We start from the raw sequence: 18145 nt of genomic DNA on the forward strand, positions 1-18145 counted from the left end.
CCGAGGTGGATTCCGTCGTCGTGATGCAAGCTGCCTCGGCAATCTTTTTTTTTTTTTTTTTTTTGCTTCTGCGCCGCCTCGGAGCGTTCCGCCGTACATCATGTCACGCTGTCCGACGTGGGACCTTTTTGAGCCGTCCGATCGTTACGAGGACGCACGATGACGTGATTTGAAAATGATTCAGGTCCACGAATACTGGCTTTTCCGAGGTAGGCTCGGACGCATGGCCTTTGGCTTGTCGGCTTCTGGAGTTTGCGGAAAAGCCTCTCCATAGTGATCGTACCCATGTTATGCATGAGCATGGGGCTAATGTGGTACATGGTGATTTGACCTTTCTCATGGACGGGAGTGGCTCCTCTATGCTATGTCGGCATAAAAATTATCAAGTTACAAGAGTACGAATTGGCAATATTAATCTTTATCAATGAGAAAGATTGATTAAAAAGTAAATGCATGAGGATTAGAGTGTTAATTGGGTTTGAATGTGCCAATTGGCTAAGTTATTGGAGATTGTATATAATTAAACTAGTTTTAAATCCTACCTACATCGTAATTCTTGATCTCGATAAATTTCATTTAGCTTTACCCATCTTCTTCTAGTAAAAAAAAAAATAGTCAGATTTTGAAAGAGATGGGTTAAATAGGTTACCTAGGATTGGGGCAAAGGAACCAAATTTGTGTTTCGGAGAGAAGGTTAATTGAATGATTTGGATCGGGAGTCATGGTCAGGGTGATCAACTAGACTTGGATTAATTGGGTTGAGTAAGGCTAACCAAGGTAGATGGCTTGTAATGAGATAACAAGAAAAATAATAGGAGAGGGTGATCGTGATAGATTATTTCAAAAATCATTTAGTTTTAATTTTGGTTTCAGTTTTTTCATTAACCTCGACCGGTTGATATTCTTAGTATTTGACCCATATTAGGACAGATATTGCCGTGCAGAATGCGCTTAAGCATGACTTTTGGAGTACGGACATTTTGATTTCTTAATTAGTTTGGGTATTTCACTCTCAAACTAAGAATGCATCCACCAGACATATTTGAGCCCGAGCTGAATCTGACACCAGACAGAAGTTCATGCATGCATATTAGAAAAGCCTTTCTTGTCTTCCACCACTAAAATCAAAAAAAAAAAATCTAATTTATCAAATAATTAGTTGGATCTGGCTCTAATTCTATGCTCGGAACTGCTTTTGATTGGGCTTACCCACGAGAATTGCGTGCAACTCTCTGACATCACCATCAGGTGGCTCCAGTGCTGTTCCACCCTCTCCATTTAGCCACCAGGGGCTCTTCCCCTTTCTTGGGGCAATTGGAGATCTCGAAGGTTCCAAGTGGAGCGGAAAACAACAACCATAACCCGGCAAGATATACCGTTTGGGGTTACAGTCACTACAAGCCACCAACGGAACGACATCACATACGGAAGTATATATGTTCGATATACCGTACGGAGTTCCTTTTTTTATCGCATAATATTTGTCCAGAGCTGCGGTGGCAACCTGACAAGATATACGGTTTACATCCAATAATTGATAAAACTTAAACTTGCATATAATTAATTTCACTGCACTAATAAAATCGTTGTTCTTTTGTGAAGAGTCAAAATTGCTCGTAGACGAAGAAAAAGATAATATATATTTTCTTAAGTCCTTGAACGATTGTTATATTACTTAAGGTTATCCTTATTATTTTTGAAATTTTTTCTACCATAGCATTTGGATTTTTTTTTATGTTAATAGGTTGACTAACATTCTGTTAAATTATTGGTTAAAATATTAGATAAAGATAAACTTGAAGAAGGTAAGTAGATGTTTTCAAACTATTTAATGTAAATATAATTTATATCTAATCCTAAGAGATTGTTTGTAATTTATTTTAATTTTATTCATTTGCTTCATCATGGAAGCTTATGCCGAAACTTTGCTTTGGTAAAACCTTGCCTTCTATTAGCCATCATAGTCGGGCATTTACACTTAGCCTCTATAGCTCTAGCCACAAACTATACCTAGCATATCTTACCTTTTGTAGCCAGCCAAACTTGACATGCATCTTGATTGTTGCTACTATTTAACACATCTTAACAGCTAAGCTAAATAGACAGGCTTTCGTACAATCATGAGATGGAAAAAAATTAAAAAAAATATTAGTAAAATGAAAGTGCTAGGTTATAGTCTAGCAATTGTTGATCGGGATTGTATCCTTCATGTGAAAGAATGATTCATCTTTCTTCGCACGAATTCACTATTGGATCACCCACTGCATATATCTCAAAGCACTATAATCTTCAACATTCCACTCACTACATATATCTCAAAGCAGATTCGTGCCAAGGAACGTGCCCCCAACCCGGCAGTTGCAACCCCTCTTCCATTTGGAAAAGGCCGGCCTCAGCAAACAAATTCCCTACTGCAAGAAATGAAAAGAAGGTAATAATTAAGACCACCTAATTTCATACTATCACAGTATCAAATAGAAAAATCACAACCTTAAAAATTATTTAAATTAAGTCACATCCAAAAGGAAATAATTCGAACAATTTGCAGCCCTCTATGCGGATTCATGACTTCAAGACAAAGCTAATTCCTTTCTTCTGGAATCACGAGGATGCAAAGCACCTTGGTATCATCATAGAAAAGGGGACCCATGCAACAAAATAAAAAAGAAAATAGGAATTGATAGCTACATTAGGGCATGGTCCACTCTTCCTCACCTGAACACAGAATACAATGACCAGCCAAAAGAGATTCTATGGCGAGCGTGCACCTGACCATCCTAGCTAGATCCCTTTAATTACACTCTCGAAGATAAGCACAAAATTATTCTGACATCGAAATCTCCACTAACCGATCAACATTCAGAAGATGGTTCGAGGAAAGGTATGAAGTTGGAATGCATGGCATCACAATGGCCACAATCCAAATATGGCCTCTTGGATGAGAAGGAAGCCTGCTTGATGACCATGCCCGTCAAAGTTCCGAAAAGACTGCCTACACTTTTTCTTTTTCTTTTTTGCCTCTGGTTGTGCATATCTTTGTCGTGCTTGCATGGCTACCAAATACGACAGCTTTCATTGTCGGAAGTGAAACCGTACTGAATTATTTTTTGGATGGAATGGAAGTGTATGAACATGAAAACCAGCTTGGTAAGCTCAAATTTTCAAATAAGTTTTAGAACTCAAATTTTTGACAACACTACTAAGAAAACCATCTTGTCGAGCTCTTCAAATTCAGTTCAAGCAATTTTCAGATGCAACAAGATATTTATTTTTATTATTTCAAATAAAAGAGATACGTAGATTATGAGTTACACACTATGTATAGCAGGGGAATCCTAGAACTCCAAATCGGAAATCGTTGTTTTCGGTGCAATCAAGAGATTTTAACATCTGCTGATTGATGCTAGAACCTAGAAGAGCGAATAGCATATGCTTTACATATGGATTGATGGTTTAGTGCACAAAAGTATTTTCTCCTCACATGATATAAGGTTGGTGTGAAAATCAGGAAAAAATCTATTTTGCATACCATGCCGCTTGTGTAATGCACCAGCTATACCTCCTACATGTCATCCCCATTATCCATAATAAATAATCATGATATATTTGGAGGGCTGCCGATGGTGCATTAGTTCCACCTGCATGCAGCATCATCTACAAAATAGTATAGCACAAGATGTTAAGAAAGTAAGTTGCCATGCTATTTGTAGATGATATTACAAAAATTACATTGAAAATTAACACTCGGATAAATCTACTATTTGCAAAGCAGTAAATGAAAAGGATTTAGGAAGATTTTACGCACTGAGGGATGCCCGTATATGCTTTTCTTAGAGAAGATCACATCCCCATGACATGCATGGGCTGGTGGTGGTCATCTCTCAAGATACAATGAACCTGCATTCAAATGATACATTCTGGTTGTAGCTGATCATGGGCCCGGTTTGGGCATAAATAATATCAAATTTTACGTAGGCCTTGCTTGAAGACCGATTAGAAATGAATAAAGTTTAGGCCCGACATCCGGCTAGAACCGGCCCGAGCAAATAGAAGGCCTCCAGGAGGCTGACCAAAAGGAAGCAAAGGCCCATATAAAACGGGAATAGGAGCTGGCTACGAGTCTTCTCCCTTGATGGAAGGGGGGTGGAGAGTTTTCTGGCCTGCAAAAGGGCAATTTGGGAAGTTGGGGACAATAGTTTTGTTTTGGGTGGAGAGAGAGAGAGAGAGAGAGGGGAGGGATTTGGTTAGCTTGATGCACGTCTGAAGCCACTCTTATCTTTCATCCCTTCTCTTTTTTGGTTTTGGTCTTGGTTTTCCTTCTCTCACATTACTCCTGATCCAGCTGGGCCATAAGGAAGAAAGATAGGGGGATTGGAGATGGACTTCTTGGAGGTAGAGAAAGAAAAGGAGGGAGGGGGAGTTGAATGGCTGCTGTGCTGTGATGTTGCAGTGGCTGCTTGGGTACTCGCCTGAAGGAGAGACGGTGGGATGGGACTTTTATTAATTAGATAGAGTGAATTTTCCATAATACCCCTACTTTCTCATAGAGAGGTTCTGGGAAAATTTTTTTCTTACCTTGACCTGAAGTGCCATGGGATAACCTTTTCCTACTCTGCTCTTGCTTGAATGGTAAATAGTACCGCAAAGCATTATCTCGGTTATTTAATTAGTTTTATGACCCTTTCTTAAACATAATTACTTTTCCATACTTTCATTCAAAAATTATATTAAATTAAAAAAAAATTTATATGTTGCATGCATGCATTTTTGTTGAAATAATATACTTGATAGTTATCTAATTTCATATCTTTTTTCTAAATATTTTATATTTATTAAAAAAATTTATTATAAAAAAAAGCCTCATTCACTGAATCTGTCTTAGATCTCCAAATGTATTGGGCTGCCCCTGCGCCCAGCAATGATCAGCTCTAATTCTGACAAGAATATTGGTCTTGGCGCGCATAGCAATTGTCCTAAGAAAGTTGATAGTGTATAATCTAGAAAGCTTTTTCTAGTTGGAAAGCTTTTTATCCGATAACCTCTGCAAAAGGAAAATTTTAAATATATATATCCACTTCAAAGATTAGGAGGTATGTACGGACAAATTAGACTAACAGTAAAAATCTCAATGGGATTAAAAATCAAATAAAAAAAATCTAGATGACAAAGATAAAAAAAATAATTTAAAATAACTGAAACTTGTGTAACCGGAATATATAAAATCATAAGAACATTGATGAGTTTGTAGAAAATTTTATGTGCAATCCTCCCTGCGTAGCATATTGCTTACAGGCTTTTTTTTGTGGATAACTCAAAAATCTCATTAAATAAAGAAAAAAGCTTAATCATACCAAAAATTTCGATTTTTTTTTGGAGATTTTCAATTTTATGTTGAACTTCAATTTAGTACAATTAGATCATCAAAATTTTAAAGCCATGACTTCTGTTTGATGGAAATGGTCACATGCTATCGTATGCCATCTAAAAATTGCTGATCTGGACTAACCGGCTGATGTGGACTTGATGATATTTGGATGAACGAATGTTGTCATTATCGTTCCTTGGCCCATCTTATTGTAAAGAAACTTCTGAAATCTTCTTTATGGGCTGGATTGATCCGGCCCAATCCAAACCGACCGACAAAGCTGGCACATACGAAATCCACCGCATCAGGCCCGCTCACTGGGCCTCAGACGCGTGTCCGTTTCCTGTTGGTCTCACGGGCTGCACAACGAATCTATAAAACCCTGCCCAGAACCCTAAGATCTCGTCGTCGGGCAAGGTTTCAAGGATTTGGAGCCGCCTCTGCATTCAAGTTTAGGGTTTGGTATTCCGGACGCGAATTTCTCCTTCCTTTTTTATTCTTTTGTTTTCCTTTTTGGCTGTAATCTATGAAGATGATATTCGGATGTTATACTCTTCTTTCTTCTCTGTTTTCTTAATTCTTTTCCTCTTTTTTGGTTTTGCAAATCTCTGAAGAGGGCTTTCAGATGTCAGCCTCTTCTTTCTTCGCTTCTTTTTTTCCCTTAATTTTTCGAATGCTTGGATTATTAGGTTTTTGAAGGGAAAAGATGGGGAAAGGTTAAGAGTGATAAGAGAGAGGGCTCTAAACAATGAGTCAAACAGCAGGCGCCTATTCAATGGCGATATCCTGTCTGCCGCATGGAGCCCATACCAAACACCACCTGCCAGACGAAGATTGCTTGGATATCCTATCCTCTCGTTATTCCAATGCCACAATATCTGGCTACAATATCTGGCTACACTAATTGCCTTCTTATAATTTGAATTCTTCCTCTTTTATTTGTTTTTTTTTCTTCTACAATTTTATTCATATTACCATGTTTATATTTTATTTGACTAAGATTACATCCGTGATAGATTTTTTTTCAAAAATGAGATTTTATGGAAGGAAAGGATGATGACGGCGGGCGGCTCTATATCCCGGATCTATGCCGGCGATTTTCAAGAATTATAGAACAGAATGTCTTCTGTTCTATGGTGAGATAGAATGTAATAGAAACAACGATAGAAAGGTTACCTACTCCTAACGGTCAAAACGAGTCTTTTAATTCAATTTTGTATTCTTTAATTAAGAATTAATTAAATTTCTTCAAGTAGAATTCGAACTTACAATCAATTAGTTAATAGCCAACTGCTCTACCACGGAGCTACCCGACGGGCTAGCTTTTGCATAGCGCCTGCAGGGAGATCCAACAGGGTGAGATGCTGCTACAAAATTGTAGGGTGTGCTGACTTCTTCTTAGTTGAAGCTTCAGAAGCAGAATGAAAGCTCATGCGCTCTCTATCCTCTGTTTTTGACTGGAATTAAAATTAGTCATGTTCTTAGATTAATTAGTTTACATGCAATTAATTCCATTGCTAATTGACTCCCCCTATAGCCAAGCCTGACCTTTTCCAATTTAGATCTCATTGTTTTTCAAATGCGATGCTTGGACACTTTATTGCCAACATCATCAAGTACACAAGACCTTCTTCTTGCTACTTTGTGAAATTTTCCATGTTTCAGCAATATATTGATTGTGTAATTATGCCGTAGTACCTTCAACCCAATTCTTGTTCTAAGAAAACTTCAATTCAATTCATACATCTTATGACCCATTAGTAAATGGAATGGTATGAGAATGATCTTACATAATTTGGCATCAACTCTGAGCATCCATTGGTGTCTCATTTTAGATAACGTTCAATGCTACACACATATGGAAGTATATATGTTGGATGTATTTTAGCACAATTGATGACTGATTTGTTCGCTTGGATCATGGATATTTCTTTTTCCCCTTTCACAGTTGTGGGGCATACTGTCATAATAATCCTTGGCACCCCCTCCTTCATCCTCTCAGCATCCCCTCTTCTCTCACATTGCTATAACGTCCTCCTCCGCCACCCTATCACCCTCCTCTCCCTTGCTTTCCTCTTCCTCGGTCCCCGGTTGCTGACTTTCTCGACCAGACTGACCACCCTTTGACTCCTCTTCGATACCATTCTCTTCCTCACCCTTCGTCTCCTTCTGTCGACTCTCTTGACCCAAATGACCACCCTTTGACTCCTCTTCACCACCGTCTTCCTCATCCTTCACCTCCTTCTTTGGTTGCTGTTTATCTGGTTGACCTTCTTTAGCACCCTCTTCCCCACCCTCGACCTCTTTCTCTGGCTTCACTCGACCTGCTTGACCTCTTGCAGCACCCTCCTCCCCACTCTTGGCCGCCTTCTCTGGCTTTGGTTGACTTGGTTGACCGTCTCTTCCAACTTTCGCCACCACCTCCTCCTGCTGTTGACTCGGTTGACTTTCCGGCTCTTGAAGTGAGATAACGGACTCGAATGCCCCCACAAGCGCTTTGACATTGCTTCTCCTCGTTGCCAGCTTGGTCGCTGTCTCTTCCATAACATCATTGGAGGCAGGTGGCGCATCCTTCTCTTTAACCTCCTGCCACTTCAACACCAAGTTCGCTTTCTCCGTCTTCCCCTCTCCTTTCACCTCCACCCCCCCACCACTTCGCTTAGACTTCAACCTTTCACCCACTGCCTCCTTTCCCTCACCTTCCAGTTCCCTCCCTTGTTGGAACTTCAGCTTCCTTGGCACTCCATTGCCGCTGACCTTCTTTGTCACCTTCACTCGAGGAGCTCCTGGCTTCCCAGTATCATTCTCCTCTGAAGTTGTCCATTGCTTGCCTTCACTGTTGCTCTTTGGGGACCGTGATCCATGTCGGGCAGCATGCCATTGCACCCCATTGTCCATGGGGAGAACCTTGTCTTCTTGCTCTCGTTTGATCGCAGTGGTGGTGGAAGTGATGCCATTGACTTCTCTTCTCCTTAGCATGCTCTTTGGGAAACTTTTTGCTTTTTTGAGAGTCTTCCCACTTGTAGGAACCTTTGATGCTTTCTCTGGGACAATCTTCGGAGAAAGGGCAGGTTTCAGCGACAAGCCGCTCCTTGGTGTCTTCTCTTTGGAGATTTTATGAGGGAGGGATGATGGTGAGACAGGCTTCTCCATGGACTTTGAAGAGATAAGGCGTTTCCTAGAGCTGGCGGCTGTCGCGGGATCCTCAGGATGCTGTTGCTGACTCTTGCGGTATCGGCGGGAGGTGTCATGACACGAACTTACCGTTGGCTTGAGATAGTTGGGCACACGCTTTTCTTGCGCCGCGGGGATGTCTCTATTGGGGGAGTCTGCAGTCGTTTGTCCCCCATCAGAGAGAAAAGTCCTTCCAGGGGTTGAAGGAGCTGAGACGCTCTTCTCCTTCAGGTGGACGCCTTCCTTGACTCTTGTAGCCATGGGCTGAAAGTACAAATATGCAAACAAGTATGCCAAGAGCACAAAAAAAATGGAAGGTTGGTAAGAAAAAGCAGCTACAGCAAAGATTCATTATTACATGTATTTGGGATGCATTTCCTTGATGTTTAATGTAAATCTTTTCACGTTAATTACTATATATTGGATTTTATAACTATCATGATTCATTGACTTCCCTTTTGTTATCTTACAGCATAATATTAAATCCAAGCTACCTCAGAAGACCTCAGATTTCCATTAGACATGCTCGTACCAACACCAAGCTTAACAAAACTCAAGAGAGCACAGAGGAGAAGTTAACCGACCTCTGATCACCATTGATATAATATCACAATGGTATTATATGTAATGATATACCCGTAGCTCCGTCTTGGAATTTGGACGATTTAACCTAATGATGTATCCATAGGTTTGTCTTAGAATTTGGACAATAATTGAGCGTACGCTGACCAGTTTGAGCCGTAAGTGTATCGATATGGGTCTGTGAGAACCATTTTACTAAATTTATAACTGATGGATCTATATAGATTGTTTTGAACTTTGTATACATTTACAGAGATGCTTGATGACAAGAATGGGGGAAAAAATGTTAAAATTCATCTAAGCTTCACATACTGAACACAACCCAGGGGGCATATTTGCTTGCAAATGTAAGGTTTTCTAGTTTAGCTTAATTTGTTTCATTGCTAAAAGTGTTTTTGAAACGATATTTTAACCATACAAACAAGGGCGTTAGGTCATAAGTCATAAATCCAAGAGGATGGGCCTGCATCCATGAACGGCAGCAGCTATATTTTAAGGTGGGCAGCAGATCAAAGTTGGATTTCATCTCGAGCCAAAGTTCAGTTGTGGCTCAGTCTACTCTTGATGTCAAGTTGCGTTAAGATCTTGAAGAATGATCATTTTAGAAGCAAAATTTATCAATCCAAAAAGTTTAAATAATTGAGTCTGACTCAGATGTAGATCAAAATCTCTCTCTCTTTCTTGCTGAACAGATACAGATCAAAATCACATGAACTGAAACAACCACCAAAACATGTCCTTTCCCCTAAAAAATAGGATGAGATGTACATCACAAGCCCATGCCAGAAAGCTCTACGGAAGAGTAACTCAAAATTTTGTATGATCAGCTGTCATCCTGATGCCATCCTTTCCGCATGGTATGCGTCACTCATGGCGTATACATTGCAGAGAAGGGTGGCTTCAAACCAAATAACAAAAGAATCTTATGGTTGAACCAAATTTGCCATCAACATGTACTAAAGACGATTATTTTTTTTAAGAAGATTATTTTTTTTAAGAAGATTATTTTTTTTATATACATGTACTAAAGACGAATTCAACATGACGCCTCTCAATCGACATTTTGTATAATTTTCTTTATGTGGGTGAACAAGAAAGTCCAAAGTTCCTGAGAAATTGCTGCAAATAAAAGTAAAAGTTACCTTGTCCTTGGAATGGTCAAAATTCTGCCGTTATGAACTTCTCTTTGAGATGGAACTTGATTTGAACGTCGAGGCTTTCCTTCCTTGCTCGGAGATCGGTTTGAATGAAGGAAGGAAGCATAGGGGAGGGGGTCGTTTATTTGAAATGGGAGGAGTTGGTTGGTCGGTAATAATAGGTGGGTGGACCGGGTCAATGTACAGCCGGGCATGGCCGTTGCATGGCCAATTCTGTGAAGAAATTGTTAAGGATACCTAAGGTTTCTGATGAATGCACCCTCTGGTTCTATCTGTATCCATTGGAGCGAAGGCGAGAGAGAGAGAGATGGGGAGATTCCATCGGGGTGGTCCTATCCAAACCGTTACTTACCACCATACAGAAGCAAATAGTGGCCGTTATTTGCCGACCCAAACCTGGATTCCGTTTTTTTTGGGTTAAAAACAGGGGTTCGGGTAAATAACGGCCATTGTCAGTAATTATCGCAGGAGGTAACGGATAACAGTAAATGCCAGCACTATTGGAAGATATTGTTATTTTAGGTGGTAACGAAATTTGGACCATTAAGATGGTCGTTTTTTAATTATATCTGCCATTTCATTAAATCATGGTTGAAACGGATTGGTTCGTGCACATTAGTCAACATTGGCTCGAACTACCCTGATTTGCTTGCAATGCTTCTTAAAACTTACTACCATGCTATTATCTATTATAAGTGGTTGATCGATTAACTCATAGTAATTTAGGCGGCTAATTGACTCGATAGGCAAAATTGAGGATGTTGCATAACCGTAACTTAGGATCCAACTTGACTTATTTTATTGATTGAGTTGCCCTATAAATTTGTTACGATATATATAAGTTGCCACTGGGGCTATAACCCTATGATTGTACTCTTCTCTAAATATCTTGATGTTATTTTCAGTGCTTGGAATGTGTTTTTTTTTTTTTTTGCATTTAACACAAATATTTTATTTGATGACCGTTCCATCATTAATGTTAAAGAAAATAGATAAATAGATAGCCAGATACATAAGAAAATAAGATAAGAGGATATTCAAGTGATTAATTACAATTATCAAAGTAGATTAGTAAAATTTTATCCTGAGAGAAAAAAAAGAAACTCAAGTAGCAAAATTGGTGGCGGTGCATTTGGCTCATTTAGACTTTCCATTTTAACTTCTTTAGGTTAGCTATCAGACTTTCCGGTGTAGGGTCCCAAGGAGACGGCCCAAGATTACTGTTCCTTTAATAAAAAAAATTCTTATTTTCACGTCCATTTGATACCAACCCCTTACCTAGAAGATGCTCGTCTCCCCCACTTGACCTAACATTCACATCCATGTTTCCCGGTAAGGGTTGTACTTTTTTTTGGCTGAGCCAATAATCAACATAATATTCACACCCAACCAGTCGTACAACATAATGGCTATATAAAAAAGGTGACCAAGAAATGTCTACAAACTATTTTAAACGTGTATCCTTAGTTTTATTAAATTAAATAACATCAATTATTTTTGCAGATAAAAGCTCTGAAATGAATCACATAGACAGAATAAATAATATTCATTTATTACAACAAATATAGCTATAGTGCTGGAAAAAAAATGTAGCTATAATTTACATCCTGTTTGGATCGACAGAAGAAGTAAGGAGATGAGAGAGAAAAAAATAAGAGTTTCTCTTCTTTGATTAGAAAAATAATGAAAAAAAAGTGAAAACAAAAGGAAAGAAATTGAGAGAAATAACTTCTCTCCAAATTCATAGGTTTTTTTTTTTTCAAATATAAGGGATTTGAGCAAAAAAGAAACTAGACATTTACAATAATTTTTTTTTGTCTCAAAATGAGATAATTCAAAAATCATTTTTTCCCTTTTCTGTAAGAGAAAAAAACCTATTTTCTTTTCACTTCTCCTCTATATTATATCCAAAACATAATTTTAAAACCATATATGCATCAAAGTGGATGACATGGTGGACTTCAGGATAGATAATAAGTTAATAACGTGGACGAACTCCCTGGAAGATAGCAGGAGGGTAGACCTGGAATTGCATAGCCTTATGGCTAAGCAATGAAGAGGGGTGGTTCTATATACACCCCCCCTATTGCTAAGGACACCCCCCAAAAACCAAAAAAAAAATACCCAAACTAACCTTTAGTGTAATTACCATATTGCCCTTGAAATTTTCTCAGTACACCCCCCTTCCTCCTCACTGCCGCCTCCTCCCCTCCCCCTCCTCCTCACTGCCGCCTCCTCCTCCTCCCCCTCCGCCTCCCCCATCACCCCTCCTCCTCCTCTTCCTCCCCCCTCCCCCCTGCGCCCACTTCCTCCTCCTCCCCATCCCCCACCTCCCCGTCCTCCTCCTCCGCCTCCCCCCTCCTACCCCTCCTGATTCCCCGCCTCCCCCATCACCCCTCCCCCTCCTCCTCCTCCTCCCCATCCCCCACCTCCCCGTCCTCCTCCTCCGCCTCCTCCTCCTCCTCCTCCGCCTCCTCCATCACCCCTCCGCCTCGTCTTCCTCCCCCCCTCCCCCCTGCGCCCGCTTCCTCCTCCTCCCCATCCCCCACCTCCCCGTCCTCCTTCCTCCTCCTCCCCATCCCCCACCTCCCCCCCCTCCTCCCCTCCACCTCCCCGTCCTCCCCCTCCACCTCCCCCTCCACCTCCCCTCCACCTCCCCGTCCTCCTCCTCCGCCACCTCCTCTCACTCCTCTTCCCCCACCTCCCCGTCCTCCTTCCTCCTCCTCCCCATCCCCCACCTCCCCCTCCGCCTCCCCCCGCCTCCCCGTCCTCCTCCTCCGCCTCCCCCCTCCTCCTCCGCCGGCGAGGTGCTCGTTGCTCGGGAGATGGCCGGGGAGGTGCTTGAGGCGAGGTTTTTTGGGCGGAAGGGAGAAGCCGGCGGGTGTTTTGGAGGGGAAGAGCGGGGTGGGGGGGTTTGGGGGGTGTAGAGAGCAATTTAGGTGAGGGGGTAGGGAGGGTGGGGGGTAATTTAGGAATTTTTAATTTTTTAGGGGTGTCCTTAGCAAATGGGGGGGTGTAGAGAGTATTTAATTTTTTTTAATTTTTGGGGGGTGTCCTGAGCAATAGGAGGGGTGTATATAGAACCACCCAATGAAGAGGACCCAAACAAGATTATTTTTTTAAAAAAACATAAAGATAATTCAAACTTGTAGAAGGCAAAGCCTTTTATTCTGCGCCAGTTCAGTGCGGGCCCGCTGCCAACTCGACAATCTGAGTTGGCATCGATCGAACGGTCCAAATTTGTAGGGAATACTCGAAGCTCCACGCTAAGACGCCAGATCCACCTGTCGGCAGCTTCCCTCTGTATGAAAGAACTCGGAAGGAAGGAAGAGGCATTGGGCGTGGGAACTGAGATCTACTCACCCTTCGGCGACCGAAGAGCTCGTGGCCTTTTGGGTCTCGCCCGCTTGGTTCTCCCTGTGACCGAGTGCTCTGCGCCATGGTAGGTGGGGAGAGCGAGAAGAGGAAGGTGGTGGTGGTGGTGGGAGGAGGGGTGGCTGGCGCCCTTCTCGCTAAGAACATGCAGTTCGACGCCGATGTAGTCCTTATCGATCCGTAAGAGCCTCCTCCTCTTTTCTTGTCCTCATCGTATTGGCTTGGACTAGTTTGCCATGAATTGGGATGTTTCTTTCTCCTTGAGTAATGTATACCGCAGTTTTATGATTTAGTTATAGGATCGCCATTTCCTCTGTATTACTTTAATTTTCTTTGAGATATATCTAAATTTGGAGCAGTGCTACGTGGATTTAGGATCTTATAATGTTGGTTTAGCCGGGAGTTTGGTTATAAATATATCAACTTTGATTTTACATGAAAATTGTCCTCTTTTTTTTTTTCTATTGAGAGAGATCATTGTATGAAAAAAAATAAATGGAAATGCATGCGATATTTATTTGTAAACTTTTTTGGTGGCTTGGTTTGACAACTATATTATTCGGAAAAATGGATGGAGGGATGTAACCGAAAACCTCTCTGTTACAGAACTTTTTTTCATTAAAGTATATGAGGCACTGGAGAATTTTTATAAAACTCGTACTCTAATAAAATACCTTATTATGGGAGAAACTTTGTTCAGACTCAGTTGGGATTGCACTTTATGGTTTCTTTAGTATTTTTCCATGCCTAAGTTTGTTAAATGACAATACCCTTTGGGCAGAACCTCATCTTTGTGGGGCTTGAATAGTGCATGCCTAGCTTATAGCAGAACCTCATCTTTCTTCTATATAATCATCTTATGTGGTAAGTTCTCGTCAGAAATTACTTGTCATATTTATTCTCTTCTTTTTTATATTCGCTGAAGTATTTCCATATACTTTATACAGAAATTCTCCTATACTTCTGTATGTTCTCGTTATAATTCTGTTGGCAATGCTAAAGAAAGTTTATGACACTTCCATTTGGAAATGCTATGGTCAAGCATTTATCCACTACCTTCATTTTGATCTTTTTCAGAAAACAGATCTTTGTTTTTTGTATTTTAAAGCATAGATTTAAATTACCAGAGACTCATAAAAGTTGAGCAATCCTTATAGTTAGGAGTGGCTCTGTGCCAGTCCTTATTGATGGCAGCTTCTCCTCGATATATGCAAATTATGCCATGTTTTGTGTTTGAGTTCCCAAAGATTTTGACAACTAGTATGCCATGTTTTGAGGGGTCATATCCATTTGTCCAATGTTATTCTTTTTTCTCTGATATTAGGAAGGAATATTTTGAGATCCCTTGGGCATGCCTAAGATCAATGGTGGAACCGTCGTTTGCTGAAAGGATACTGATCAACCACACTGACTACCTGTCTAATGGTAGAATTATTACATCCCGTGCTACCGGTATCACTGAATCAGAGGTGTTTACTGAAGATGGCCAGACAATCTTATATGACTATCTTGTCTTAGCTACTGGCCACGCAGATCCCACACCAAGAAGCAGGAAGGACAGGCTAGAGCAATTTCAGCAAGGCATGTTAAATGACCATTATCTTCTTTAAGATGCTATATACATATGTCATCCTCTACTAAAAATTTCATCTCACATAATGCATGTTCTCTATTTCAGCAGATCCCACACCAAGAAGCAGGAAGGACAGGCTAGAGCAATTTCAGCAAGGCATGTTAAATGACCATTATCTTCTTTAAGATGCTATATACATATGTCATCCTCTACTAAAAATTTCATCTCACATAATGCATGTTCTCTATTTCTTTTCTTTTTCTTTTTCTTTTTTTAAATCTTCGGTTCTTTTCGCATTTAGCCATACATTACTGCTGATTTTTTTACTTGCTTCTCACTGAATTGTTCAAATTTCTGTCATGTTTCATGGTTTATTATCTTCATATCCTTTTTCTGATGTTGTTTGCTATAATTTGTCTTTGGTTCACACAATTAGAGAATTGCTTGTGACCAGTGTTAGTCCACATATAGCTTCATAGCAGCATAATTATATCAAGTGAAATTCCCTTGTGCAGCTTCATTGATTATTGCTATTACAGTTCTTATCATTAAAACTGCTGGTCTTGGTCGCTTAAAAGATTAGATAGCACTTTTATATAAGATGATTTCCCCATCAACAGCTATAGATGACTACTGTCTTCCATGTTTAAGAGGACCAGTGGTTGTTTATAGTTAAATCTAATATATTTTGCTTAAAGAAATTTAAGACTTGTGCACAGAAACTTCTTTTTTGATATTTTCCATGTAGCACTTAGTCATCAAAATTTTATTTATTTTTATTTCATTTTTATCTCATGATGAACGTATTTCTAAAGTTCACAAAAGATGATGAATCTCTGTAAGATGGCTTTAGAAAATAGAAAGCCTTTCGAGTTCCTCAACCACGAGCAACATTCTGATCGCTCATTTTTATGCTCACAATATGTGTATAAAAGAAAAGTCACCTCTTGAAAGCTATTTCTTCTCTTATTGGTAACTCTTATCATTTCCAATCGCAGATAACGCTACGATAAAATCATCCAGCTCTGTCCTAATCATTGGAGGTGGACGAATGGGCGTTGAACTTGCTGGAGAGATTTCAGTTGATTACCCTGAGAAGAAGGTGACTCTGATCCACAAAGGGCCAAGGTTGCTGGAATTTATAGGAGCAAAAGCTTCAAACAAGGCACTAAAATGGTTGAAACTGAAGGGAGTCGATGTGCTTTTGGAGCAGTCAGTCGATCTAGACTCCATAACAGAAGGAGAAAGAGTGTTTACAACATCTGCAGGAAAATCTGTCTCCGCTGATTGCCACTTTGTTTGTGTGGGTAGACCATTGGGTTCGACATGGCTCCAGGAGACTTTCCTGAAAGAAAGCTTGGACAAGTCTAAAAGATTGATGGTGGATAAGAACTTGAGAGTCAAAGGACGAAGGAATATCTTTGCCATTGGAGACATCACCGATATCCATGTAAGTAGTAAATCGTTATTGGTCTTGACCATCTCTTATGGTTGGGCAGCTTTCATCCGAATAAGTGCTGTTTGAGATAAGGTTTCAAATCCCAGAAGAATGTCTCTCGGACAGGATGGGCATCATTCTAAGCATTAGGCTCGAACTATCCTGCCATCATTCTAGCATCCCGATTGGCATGTCTTGAGACATTCTCCATCCCAAGTATTGCGATAGGATAGAATGACCATTCATCCCATTCCACAGAAAAATCGGGATGGCTTCATCTTGCGGGATCTAAAGCCTTGGTTTGAAATGATGGCTACATGCACATGAGAAGTCATGGGTGGTTGATAAATGAAAAACCACTTTTGGTTGGGGCCCCTTACTCTATTTTATTCCAAGAGAGCAACAATTGAATGGAAGAGGTGATTTCATTAGAAAATGCTGTTTGAGTTAAAAGGCAGCGTTGCCAAATGCTAGGTATGGTCAATGGTAGATAGTCCAATCTCAGTGGTCATCCTTATATTTATAAACAAGGATCCAGAGTCTTCAGGTGATGCCATCCCTGAAATCTCACCTTGATTTTTTTCCTTGGAATTTTGTTGGTCGAGTCCTGCTTAAAGTTTATTTTTTTATTGCTTTTTTCTACGGGAGGAAAATAGCACATCCATTAGCTTTTGTTCACTGAAACCACATCTCAATACTTTTCAAGTTATTCTGTAGTTCGGCAGATATATTTCTTTATAGCAAACTATTAATCTTAGACATGTCATGGATTATAGATGGAGATTGTCATGCATCTGTGTCCCTTACTTTGAGCATGCTTCCAACTCGATATTTGAGCAAGTACTTGTGCTAATCAGATATTCATCCTTACGAGGCAAATTTTATCATGCGGGCAGGAAATCAAACTAGGTTACCTAGCACAGGACCAGGCAGCAGTGGTGGCCAAGAACCTGAAGCTGTTATTGAAGGGAGGTAGGGAAAGCAAACTGGCCACCTACAAGCCTGCTCCAGCCATGGCGGTAGTTTCCCTGGGAAGGAAGCGGGGAGTGGCTCAGCTTCCATTTACGGCGATCAGCGGGAGGCTACCTGGCATGTTCAAATCCAAGGACTTGTTCGTCGGAAGGACCAGGAAGATGATGGGAGTAGGCCCTCGTGTGGTCTAAAAATAATTCTGCTTGTGGAATCGAGAGATCTTGCAGTGTGCATGTCTGCTGTAATACTGTCATGGTTGTGATTGTGTATTGATTTCCTGTAATGTTTGTGTGAATGATCCTCATTTTGCTCTTCTTCTTTCCTGGCCCTGGACAATACTACAATAGTGATGTATACTAATTAAGTTTATGATATTGGATGACCATAACTGTATGAGTAAAAGGGGTCCAAACCTGCATGTTGATAATTTACATTTGCGAGCCTAGCCTTCTCATCAGAAGTCTTACTTGGAGTTGGAATTTATGGAATTATGATGTCCAAACAATATC

At 40.4% G+C, this 18145-nt stretch overlaps 2 protein-coding genes across 4 annotated transcripts; one reads left to right on the forward strand and one right to left on the reverse strand.

Moving 5' to 3' along the window:
• Positions 1 to 7074: 7074 nt before the first annotated feature.
• Positions 7075 to 8998, reverse strand: LOC103707126 (uncharacterized). Its single transcript, XM_088707393.2, has one exon. The coding sequence runs from the start codon at positions 8798 to 8800 to the stop codon at positions 7382 to 7384; it is 1419 nt and encodes a 472-aa protein (XP_088563519.2). The 5' UTR covers positions 8801 to 8998; the 3' UTR covers positions 7075 to 7381.
• A 4553-nt stretch (positions 8999 to 13551) lies between these two features.
• LOC103707069 (uncharacterized) lies at positions 13552 to 18067 on the forward strand. 3 transcript variants are annotated; one of them, XM_089926183.1, is made up of 5 exons: positions 13564 to 13833; positions 14978 to 15234; positions 15332 to 15382; positions 16225 to 16676; positions 17561 to 18067. In XM_089926183.1, the coding sequence occupies exons 1-5, from the start codon at positions 13718 to 13720 to the stop codon at positions 17825 to 17827; spliced, it is 1143 nt and encodes a 380-aa protein (XP_089782309.1). In that variant the 5' UTR covers positions 13564 to 13717; the 3' UTR covers positions 17828 to 18067. The 3 variants fall into 3 exon arrangements, with proteins under 3 accessions (XP_008789646.3, XP_089782309.1, XP_089782310.1); XM_089926184.1 differs by having other exon boundaries at positions 15335 to 15382; XM_008791424.6 differs by lacking the exon at positions 15332 to 15382 and having other exon boundaries at positions 13552 to 13833.
• The last annotated feature ends 78 nt before the right edge of the window (positions 18068 to 18145 follow it).

The sequence above is a fragment of the Phoenix dactylifera genome, chromosome 11 (assembly GCF_051530095.1).
Source record: "Phoenix dactylifera cultivar Ajwa chromosome 11, Ajwa_hap1_PhDact_Kaust_v1.1, whole genome shotgun sequence".
NCBI lineage: Eukaryota > Viridiplantae > Streptophyta > Magnoliopsida > Arecales > Arecaceae > Phoenix > Phoenix dactylifera.